The sequence below is a fragment of the Pseudoliparis swirei genome, chromosome 16 (assembly GCF_029220125.1).
Source record: "Pseudoliparis swirei isolate HS2019 ecotype Mariana Trench chromosome 16, NWPU_hadal_v1, whole genome shotgun sequence".
Classification (NCBI taxonomy): domain Eukaryota; kingdom Metazoa; phylum Chordata; class Actinopteri; order Perciformes; family Liparidae; genus Pseudoliparis; species Pseudoliparis swirei.
The window spans coordinates 1,725,804-1,738,303 of record NC_079403.1 but is presented as its reverse complement, the minus strand read 5'-3'; the positions used below and the strand labels follow the sequence as shown (position 1 = coordinate 1,738,303).

Below are 12,500 nucleotides of genomic sequence, written 5' to 3'. Positions count from 1 at the left end.
TCGAGCTGCAGTTCTTACTTTGGCCACAAACACAACGAGTTGTTAAACATTCTGAGACCTTTAAATGTCTCGTAATAATACTTATAACAATAATATACAATCTTCAGAATAATAAGTTAAGAATAGAAACAATCTTTCCCTCGGAGGTCAAAGGTGAGGATTTGGCATCTTCAGGTTTCTTCACAGCACAAAATACCTTCTTTCTTTCTGTATTTCGTTTGTTCCAGAAAGAATTGATTCACTCTGGCAGAACATTTTATTGTTTTAACGCATCCAGTTGAATAACTGCTGATTGGGGGTTTTTATTTTGAAATGCTTGTGCAAAGTAACCGTGTTTTTTAAATTAATTTATTTTGTACACACAAAAGAAAAAAAGTGACAATATTCTACCAGAGAGAAGTTTCCTCCTTTCATTTGTTCCTGTTTCAGATTATCAGGATAATTAAATGTTCAGGTTTAGATTCACAGCTGAAGACAAAGTTTAACCAACAAGGATTAAACCAAGATTAAACTAGGATTAAACCAAGATTAAACTAGGATTAAACCAGGATTAAACCAAGATTAAACCAGGATTAAATCAGGATTAAACCAGGATTAAACCAGGATTAAAATAATAATATAATAATAAAATAAATAAATTAAAATATTTGAAATTTTCTTTAATACAAAATCATTTTGAGCAATTAATCATCAAATGTATTGTTTTGTTTGAATTATTAAGAATATAAATAGAATAAATATAAATTAAATTTGTAGGCGATTAATAAGCGATCCAGAAGGTTGTAATGTTTTATTTGATTATTAAGAATAAATAGAATAAATATAGGAGGTGTAAATGTGTAGGCGATTTATTTTAAAAAGTAAGGTTGTAGTCGAGCATGCGATGAGTGTACAAACATGGGTCAGTTACAGGTTGTCATAAACTTTTGTTTGTTTGTTTTAAAGTTTATTTAAGTTAATCTCATTGGTTTAAACCGGCTTTGACAAATAAAGTTTCGTCAGGTGAACCTGTTTGTTTGTTTGTTTGTTTGTTGTTTGATTCATCGTGACACACACTTCTTCAAATAAAGTTGGTGAACCTGAGCGTTTGGCTGTTGTTTGTTGTGTGTTGAGACGACTTCCGTGCACACACGCTTCTGAAATTGTGTGTGTGTGTGTGTGGGAACTAGTGTGTGTGTGGGCTTCAGTGTGTGTGTGTGTGTTGTGAGAGCGACTTCATGTGTGTGTGTGTGGACGAAAATCCTTGTGTGTGTCAAACCGGCAAATGTTTGTGTGGATCTTTTGTTTGTTTGTTTGTGTGTGTGAGACGACTTCATGTGTGTGTGTGTGTGAACGACTTCAGTGTGTGTGTGTGAGACGACCTTAGTGTGTGTGTGAGACGACTTCAGTGTGTGTGTGTGTGTGTGAGACGACTTCAGTGTGTGTGTGTGTGAGACGACTTCAGTGTGTGTGTGTGAGACGACTTCAGTGTGTGTGTGTGAGACGACTTCAGTGTGTGTGTGTGTGTGAGACGACTTCAGTGTGTGTGTGTGAGACGACTTCAGTGTGTGTGTGTGTGAGACGACTTCAGTGTGTGTGTGTGTGTGAGACGACTTCAGTGTGTGTGTGTGACGACTTCAGTGTGTGTGTGTGTGTGAGACGACTTCAGTGTGTGTGTGTGAGACGACTTCAGTGTGTGTGTGTGTGTGTGTGTGTGTGTGTGTGTGTGAGACGACTTCAGTGTGTGTGTGTGTGAGACGACTTCAGTGTGTGTGTGTGACGACTTCAGTGTGTGTGTGTGTGTGAGACGACTTCAGTGTGTGTGTGTGTGAGACGACTTCAGTGTGTGTGTGTGAGAGACGACTTCAGTGTGTGTGTGAGACGACTTCAGTGTGTGTGTGTGTGAGACGACTTCAGTGTGTGTGTGTGTGAGACGACTTCAGTGTGTGTGTGTGAGACGACTTCAGTGTGTGTGTGTGAGACGACTTCAGTGTGTGTGTGTGTGTGTGAGACGACTTCAGTGTGTGTGTGTGTGAGACGACTTCAGTGTGTGTGTGTGTGTGTGTGAGACTTCAGTGTGTGTGTGTGAGGGGCGGCTGGTGTGTGAGACGACTTCAGTGTGTGTGTGTGTGTGAGACGACTTCAGTGTGTGTGTGTGAGACGACTTCAGTGTGTGTGTGTGAGACGACTTCAGTGTGTGTGTGTGAGACGACTTCAGTGTGTGTGTGTGTGAGACGACTTCAGTGTGTGTGTGAGACGACTTCAGTGTGTGTGTGTGTGAGACGACTTCAGTGTGTGTGTGTGTGTGAGACGACTTCAGTGTGTGTGTGTGTGAGACGACTTCAGTGTGTGTGTGTGTGTGTGTGTGAGACGACTTCAGTGTGTGTGTGTGTGTGAGACGACTTCAGTGTGTGTGTGTGTGAGACGACTTCAGTGTGTGTGTGTGTGTGAGAGACGACTTCAGTGTGTGTGTGTGAGACGACTTCAGTGTGTGTGTGTGTGTGTGTGTGACGACTTCAGTGTGTGTGTGTGACGACTTCAGTGTGTGTGTGTGTGTGTGTGTGTGTGTGTGTGTGTGTGTGAGACGACTTCAGTGTGTGTGTGTGTGTGTGAGACGACTTCAGTGTGTGTGTGTGTGAGACGACTTCAGTGTGTGTGTGTGAGACGACTTCAGTGTGTGTGTGTGTGAGACGACTTCAGTGTGTGTGTGTGAGACGACTTCAGTGTGTGTGAGTGGGGCGACTTCAGTGTGTGTGTGTGTGAGACGACTTAAGTGTGTGTGTGTGAGACTTCAGTGTGTGTGTGTGAGACGACTTCAGTGTGTGTGTGAGACGACTTCAGTGTGTGTGTGTGTGTGTGTGTGAGACGACCTTAGTGTGTGTGTGAGACGACTTCAGTGTGTGTGTGAGACGACTTCAGTGTGTGTGTGTGTGAGACGACTTCAGTGTGTGTGTGTGTGAGACGACTTCAGTGTGTGTGTGTGTGTGTGAGACGACTTCAGTGTGTGTGTGTGTGAGACGACTTCAGTGTGTGTGTGTGTGAGACGACTTCAGTGTGTGTGTGTGTGAGACGACTTCAGTGTGTGTGTGTGTGTGTGAGACGACTTCAGTGTGTGTGTGTGTGTGGGCGACTTCCAGTGTGTGTGTGTGTGTGTGTGAGACGACTTCAGTGTGTGTGTGTGAGACGACTTCAGTGTGTGTGTGTGTGTGTGTGAGACGACTTCAGTGTGTGTGTGTGTGAGACGACTTCAGTGTGTGTGTGTGAGACTTCAGTGTGTGTGTGTGACTTAAGTGTGTGTGTGTGAGACTTCAGTGTGTGTGTGTGTGTGTGAGACGACTTCAGTGTGTGTGTGTGTGGGGCGACTTCAGTGTGTGTGTGTGTGTGAGGCGACTTCAGTGTGTGTGTGTGTGTGTGTGAGCGACTTCAGTGTGTGTGTGTGAGGCGACTTCAGTGTGTGTGTGTGAGGCGACTTCAGTGTGTGTGTGTGACTCAGTGTGTGTGTGTGTGTGTGTGTGTGTGTGAGGCGACTTCAGTGTGTGTGTGTGTGTGTGTGTGTGTGTGTGTGTGTGTGTGTGAGACGACTTCAGTGTGTGTGTGTGAGACGACTTCAGTGTGTGTGTGTGTGAGACGACTTCAGTGTGTGTGTGTGTGAGACGACTTCAGTGTGTGTGTGTGAGACGACTTCAGTGTGTGTGTGTGTGTGAGACGACTTCAGTGTGTGTGTGTGTGTGTGTGTGAGACGACTTCAGTGTGTGTGTGTGTGTGAGACGACTTCAGTGTGTGTGTGTGTGTGTGTGAGACGACTTCAGTGTGTGTGTGTGTGTGGGCGACTTCAGTGTGTGTGTGTGACTTCAGTGTGTGTGTGTGTGAGACGACTTCAGTGTGTGTGTGTGTGTGAGACGACTTCAGTGTGTGTGTGTGTGTGAGACGACTTCAGTGTGTGTGTGTGTGTGAGACGACTTCAGTGTGTGTGTGTGAGACGACTTCAGTGTGTGTGTGTGACGACTTCAGTGTGTGTGTGTGTGTGAGACGACTTCAGTGTGTGTGTGTGTGTGTGCAGTGTCAGTGTGTGTGTGTGTGAGACTTCAGTGTGTGTGTGTGTGTGTGAGACGACTTCAGTGTGTGTGTGTGTGTGTGTGAGACGACTTCAGTGTGTGTGTGTGTGTGTGTGTGTGAGACGACTTCAGTGTGTGTGTGTGTGAGACGACTTCAGTGTGTGTGTGTGAGACGACTTCAGTGTGTGTGTGTGAGACGACTTCAGTGTGTGTGTGTGAGACGACTTCAGTGTGTGTGTGTGTGTGTGTGTGTGAGACGACTTCAGTGTGTGTGTGTGTGTGTGTGTGTGTCTTCAGTCCAGAGCCAGCAGTGGTGTACTCGTCTCTCTGTCCGTTTGTCTCAGAGTTTCTGGATCGACCACCGACTGAGACCTGGAACACAAGAGTACTACTGTAGTACTAATACACACTGATCACAGTACTAATACACACTGATCACAGTACTAATACACACTGATCAGAGTACTAATACACACTGATCACAGGACTAATACACACTGATCAGAGTACTAATACACACTGATCACAGTACTAATACACACTGATCACAGGACTAATACACACTGATCAGAGCTAATACACTGATCACAGTACTAATACACACTGATCAGAGTACTAATACACACTGATCAGAGTACTAATACACACTGATCACAGTACTAATACACACTGATCACAGTACTAATACACACTGATCACAGGACTAATACACGCGATCAGGTACTAATACACACTGATCACAGGACTAATACACACTGATCAGGTACTAATACACACTGATCAGGACTAATACACTGATCAGAGTACACACACTGATCACAGGACTAATACACACTGATCAAATACTAGCACACTGATCAGAGTACTAATACACACTGATCACAGTACTAATACACACTGATCAGAGTACTAATACACACTGATCACAGGACTAATACACACTGATCAGAGTACTACACACTGATCAGTACTAATACACACTGATCACGGGACTAATACACTGATCAGGTACTAATACACAATTGATCAGAGCACTAATAGACACTGATCAGAGTACTAATACACTGATCACAGGACTAATACACACTGATCACAGTACTAATACACACTGATCAGAGTACTAATACACACTGATCACAGGACTAATACACACTGATCACAGGACTAATACACACTGATCAGAGTACTAATACACACTGATCAGAGTACTAATACACACTGATCACAGGACTAATACACACTGATCAGAGTACTAATACACTGATCAGGTACTAATACACTGATCACAGGACTAATACACACTGATCAGAGTACTAATACACACTGATCAGAGTACTAATACACACTGATCAGAGTACTAATACACACTGATCACAGGACTAATATACACTGATCAGAGTACTAATACACACTGATCACAGTACTAATACACACTGATCACAGTACTAATACACACTGATCACAGTACTATACACACCGATCACAGTACTAATACACACTGATCAGAGTAATACACACTGATCACAGTACTAATACACACTGATCACATAATAATACACACTGATCACAGTACTAATACACACTGATCACAGTACTAATACACACTGATCACAGGACTAATACACACTGATCACAGTACTAATACACACTGATCAGAGTACTAATACACACTGATCACAGTACTAATACACACTGATCACAGTACTAATACACACTGATCACAGTACTAATACACACTGATCACAGGACTAATACACACTGATCAGAGTACTAATACACACTGATCACAGGACTAATACACACTGATCAGAGTATCCACACACTGATCAGAGTACTAATACACACTGATCAGAGTACTAATACACTGATCACAGTACTAATACACACTGATCACAGTACTAATACACACTGATCACAGGACTAATACACACTGATCACAGTACTAATACACACTGATCACAGGACTAATACACACTGATCACAGTACTAATACACACTGATCAGAGTACTAATACACACTGATCACAGGACTAATACACTGATCAGAGTACTAATACACACTGATCACAGTACTAATACACACTGATCACAGGACTAATACACACTGATCAGAGTACTAATACACACTGATCACAGTACTAATACACACTGATCACAGGACTAATACACACTGATCAGAGTACTAATACACTGATCACAGTACTAATACACACTGATCACAGGACTAATACACACTGATCAGAGTACTAATACACACTGATCAGAGTACTAATACACACTGATCACAGTACTAATACACACTGATCACAGTACTAATACACACTGATCAGACTGATCAGAGTACTAATACACACTGATCACAGTACTAATACACACTGATCAGTACTAATACTGATCAGAGTACTAATACACACTGATCACAGTACTAATACACACTGATCACAGTACTAATACACACTGATCAGAGTACTAATACACACTGATCAGAGTACTAATACACACTGATCACAGTACTAATACACACTGATCAGAGTACTAATACACACTGATCACAGGACTAATACACACTGATCACAGTACTAATACACACTGATCAGAGTACTAATACACACTGATCACAGGACTAATACACACTGATCACAGTACTAATACACACTGATCACAGTACTAATACACACTGATCACAGTACTAATACACACTGATCAGAGTACTAATACACACTGATCACAGTACACACACGATCAAGTACTAATACACTGATCAGTGCTAATGCACACTGATCACAGGACTAATACACACTGATCAGTACTAGCCTGTAATACACACTGATCACGGTACTAATACACTGATCAGAGTACTAATACACACTGATCAGAGTACTAATACACACTGATCAGAGTACTAATACACACTGATCACAGTACTAATACACACTGATCACAGTACTAATACACACTGATCACAGTGCTAATACACACTGATCACAGTACTAATCACACACTGATCAGAGGACTAATACACACTGAGTCAGAGTACTAATACACACTGATCAGGTACTAATACACACTGATCACACGGTACTAATACACTGACCAAGGTACTAATACACTGATCACGGGACTTAATACACACACTGATCAGGTACTAATACACACTGATCACCCAGGACTAATACACACTGATCAGTACTAATACACACTGATCGTACTACACACTGATCAGGTACTAATACACACACTGATCAGTACTATTACACACTGATCAGGTACTAATACACTGATCACAGTACTAATACACACTGATCAGGTACTAATACACACTGATCAGAGTACTACACACTGATCAGAGTACTAATACACACTGTTCACAGGACTAATACACACTGATCACAGGACTAATACACACTGATCAGGTACTAATACACACTGATCTGTGTACTAATGTACACACTGATCACAGTACTATGCACATACACACTGATCACAGGACTAATGCACACTGATCAGGACTAATACACACTGATCAGGGACTAATACACACTGATCAGAGTACTAATTCACACTGATCAGAGTACTAATACACACTGATCACAGGACTACACTGATCATACACACTGATCACAGTACTAATACACACTGATCACAGTACTAATACACACTGATCAGGTACTAATACACTGATCACAGTACTAACACTGATCACTAATACACACTGATCAAGTACTAATACACATCACGGGACTAATACACATGGTCACAGTACTAATACACGCAGTCACGGGACTACTGATCAGGTACACACACTGATCACAGGACTAATACACGCAGGATCAATTACTAATACACACTGATCACAGTACTAATACACACTGATCAGGTACTAATACACACTGATCACAGTACTAATACACTGATCAGAGTACTAATACACACTGATCAGAGTACTAATACACACTGATCACAGTACTAATACACACTGATCAGAGTACTAATACACACTGATCAGAGTACTAATACACACTGATCACAGGACTAATACACACTGATCACAGTACTAATACACACTGATCAGAGTACTAATACACACTGATCACAGGACTAATACACTGATCACAGTACTAATAGTGCATACACACTGATCACAGTACTAATACACACTGATCACAGTACTAATACACACTGATCACAGGTACTAATACACACCGATCACGGGACACACACTGTAAGCACACCGATCAGGTACTAATACACACTGATCACAGTACTAATACACACTGATCAATACACCACAGGTACTAATACACACTGATCAGAGTACTAATACACTGATCAGGTACTACACCGATCAGACACTGATCACAGTACTAATACACACTGATCACAGGGACTAATACACACTGATCAGAGTACCACACACTGATCAGAGTACTAATACACTGATCACTGATCAGGTACTAAGTACTAATACACACTGATCACAGTACTAATACACACTGATCAGAGTACTAATACACACTGATCACAGTACTAATACACACTGATCACAGTACTAATACACACTGATCAGAGGACTAATACACACTGATCAGAGTACTAATACACACTGATCACAGTACTAATACACACTGATCAGGTACTAATGCACTGCACTGATCAGGTACTAATACACACATCACAGTACTAATCACACACTGATCCAGTGCTAATGCACACTGATCACAGTACTAATACACTGATCAGGACTAATACACTGATCAGGTATACACGCACTAATACACACTGATCACAGAACTAATACACACTGATCACAGTACTAATACACACTGACACTGATCACGGTACTAATACACACTGATCACAGGACTAATACACTGATCACAGGACTAATACACACTGATCACAGGACTAATATACACTGATCAGAGTACTAATACACACTGATCACAGTACTAATACACACTGATCAGAGTACTAATACACACTGATCACAGTACTAATACACACTGATCACAGGACTAATACACACTGATCAGAGTACTAATACACACTGATCAGAGTACTAATACACACTGATCAGAGTACTAATACACACTGATCACAGTACTAATACACACTGATCACAGGACTAATACACACTGATCACAGTACTAATACACACTGATCACAGTACTAATACACACTGATCAGAGTACTAATACACATGATCAGAGTACTAATACACACTGATCAGGTACTGTGCACGATCACAGTACCAATACACACTGATCAGAGGACACACACTGATCAGAGTACTAATAATACACACCGATCAGAGTACTAATAACACCGATCAGGTACTAATACACACTGATCACAGTACTAATACACGATCACACACTGATCACAGGACTACCACTGATCAGCACACTGATCGGTACTACACACTGATCACGTACTGATCACAGTACACACACTGATCACAGTACTAATACACACTGATCACAGGACTAATACACACTGATCACAGTACTAATACACACTGATCAGAGTACTAATACACACTGATCACAGGACTAATACACACTGATCAGAGTACTAATACACACTGATCACAGTACTAATACACACTGATCAGAGTACTAATACACACTGATCAGAGTACTAATACACACTGATCACAGTACAAATACACACTGATCAGAGTACTACACTGATCACAGTACTAATACACACCGATCACAGTACAAACACCGATCAGAGTACTAACACACTGATCACAGTACTAATACACACTGATCACAGGAGTCAGTACTAATACACACTGATCAGTACTAATACACACTGATCAGAGTACTAATACACTGATCAGAGTACTAATACACACTGATCACAGTACTAATACACACTGATCACAGTACTAATACACACTGATCACAGGACTAATACACACTGATCACAGTACTAATACACACTGATCAGAGGACTAATACACACTGATCAGGTACTAATACACACTGATCACAGTAATACACACTGATCAGTAATACACTGATCACAGGACCACACACACCGATCTTAATACACACTGATCAGTACACACTGATCAGAGGACTAATACACACTGATCAGAGTACTAATACACACTGATCACAGTACTAATACACTGATCAGACACACTGATCACAGTGCCAATACACGATCAGCTAATACACACTGATCAGAGTACTAATACACCGATCAGAGTACTAATACACACTGATCACAGCACCACTGATCAGAGTACTAATACACACTGATCAGAGTACTAATACACACTGATCACAGTACTAATACACACTGATCAGAGTACTAATACACACTGATCAGAGTACTAATACACACTGATCAGAGTACTAATACACACTGATCAAAGTAGTCACCTCCTCATGGCCTCCCCCCCTCACCTCCTCAGCGCCTCCTTGTCTCCCCCCTCACCTCCTCCTCATGGCCTCCTCCCCTCACCTCCTCAGCACCTCCTTGTCTCCCCCCCTCCTCACGGCCTCTCGCCTCCTCCTCAGCCCTGTCTCCCTCACCCTCCCATGGCCTCCTTGTCACCCCCTCACCTCCCCTCCTCACGGCCTCCTCGCCTCACCTCCTCAGCGCCTCCTTGTCCCCCCCTCATCTACTCCTCCTCCCCCTCACCTCCTCAGCGCCTCCTTGTCTCCCCCCCTCACCTCCTCCTCATGGCCTCCTCCCCTCACCTCCTCAGCGCCTCCTTGTCTCCCCCTCACCTCCTCCTCACGGCCTCCCCCCCTCACCTCCTCAGCGCCTCCTTGTCTCCCCCTCACCTCCTCCTCACGGCCTCCTCGCCTCACCTCCTCAGCGCCTCCTTATCCCCCCGGACGTGCAGCGCGTCGTAGGTGAGGAGGTACTCCGTCTCGTCGCTGTAGTCCGGCCCGAGGAGCGTCCGCGCCCAGATGCCCACGTCGTAGGGAGGGAGCGTCCCCCCGAACTCTGAGGGGAGGAACTCAGGCTGCAGGAGGAGGTGCAGGGAGTTCAGGTTGTTACCATGGAGGAAGATCTGAGGAGGAGGAGGAGGAGGAGAGGAAGGGAGGAGGAGAGGAAGGGAGGTGAGGGAGGTGGAGGAGGAGGGAGAGGAGGAGGAGAGGAAGGGAGGTGAGGGAGGAGGAGGAGAGGAAGGGAGGTGAGGGAGGTCGAGGAGGAGGGAGAGGAGGAGGAGGAGGGGGAGAGGAGGAGGTGGAGGAGGAGGAGGAGGAGAGGAAGGGAGGTGAGGGAGGAGGAGGTGGAGGGAGAGGAGGTGGAGGAGGAGGAGGAGAGGAAGGGAGGTGAGGGAGGTGGAGGAGGAGAGGAAGGGAGGTGAGGGAGGTGGAGGAGGAGGGAGAGGAGGAGGAGAGGAAGGGAGGTGAGGGAGGAGGAGGAGAGGAAGGGAGGTGAGGGAGGTCGAGAAGGAGGGAGAGGAGGAGGAGAAGAAGGGAGGTGAGGGAGGTGGAGGAGGAGGGAGAGGAGGAGGAGAGGAAGGGAGGTGAGGGAGGAGGAGGTGGAGGGAGAGGAGGTGGAGGAGGAGAGGAAGGGAGGTGAGGGAGGTGGAGGAGGAGAGGAAGGGAGGAGATGAAGGGAGGTGAGGGAGGAGGAGGTGGAGGAGGAGAGGAAGGTGGAGGAGGAGGAGAGGAAGGGAGGTGGAGGAAGAAGAACATGAAAAGGTGAAGGAAAGAGGAAACGACAGAAAGGAAATTAGGAAGCGCTGACAGAAGGAAGCAGGAAGCAGGAAGTGTTGGCCTCACCCTCTTCCGGGTCTTGTCCTTCAGGAAGGGCCTGATGATGGTGAACATGGCGTGGACGAACCACGGCTGGTTCACCAGGTGGACGCCCCCGAAGCGGGCCGGGAAGCTGTCCTTAAGGAGACGAGGAGGGAGGAGACGCGTTACAGAGGACACACGGGAAGCTGTCCTTAAGGAGACGAGGAGGGAGGAGACGCGTCACAGAGGACACACGGGAAGCTGTCCTTAAGGAGACGAGGAGGGAGGAGACGCGTCACAGAGGACACACGGGAAGCTGTCCTTAAGGAGACGAGGAGGGAGGAGGCGTCACAGAGGACACACGGGAAGCTGTCCTTAAGGAGACGAGGAGGGAGGAGACGCGTCACAGAGGACACACGGGAAGCTGTCCTTAAGGAGACGAGGAGGAGACGCGTCACAGAGGACACACGGGAAGCTGTCCTTAAGGAGACGAGGAGGGAGGAGACGCGTCACAGAGGACACACGGGAAGCTGTCCTTAAGGAGACGAGGAGGGAGGAGACGCGTTACAATACCTGTCAGTATTGATCGTTACCTGTCAGTACTGATCGTTACCTGTCAGTACTGATCGTTACCTGTCAGTATTGATCGTTACCTGTCAGTACAGATCGTTACCTGTCAGTATTGATCGTTACCTGTCAGTATTGATCGTTACCTGTCAGTACTGATCGTTACCTGTCAGTACTGATCGTT

General features: G+C 44.7%; 1 protein-coding gene across 3 annotated transcripts in view; it reads right to left on the bottom strand.

Annotated features, from left to right (window-relative positions):
- Positions 1–4,104: 4,104 nt before the first annotated feature.
- LOC130206694 (clavesin-1-like) overlaps positions 4,105–12,500 on the bottom strand; it is a 15,160-nt gene continuing 6,764 nt past the window's right edge. For all 3 annotated transcript variants that reach the window (XM_056434774.1, XM_056434777.1, XM_056434776.1), the window contains 3 exons: positions 11,795–11,905; positions 10,868–11,073; positions 4,105–4,406 (listed from right to left, as the gene is read on the bottom strand). In XM_056434774.1, the coding sequence (XP_056290749.1) occupies positions 4,328–4,406; positions 10,868–11,073; positions 11,795–11,905 (396 nt within the window). In that variant the 3' untranslated portion in view covers positions 4,105–4,327. The remainder of the gene's footprint in view (positions 4,407–10,867; positions 11,074–11,794; positions 11,906–12,500) is intronic.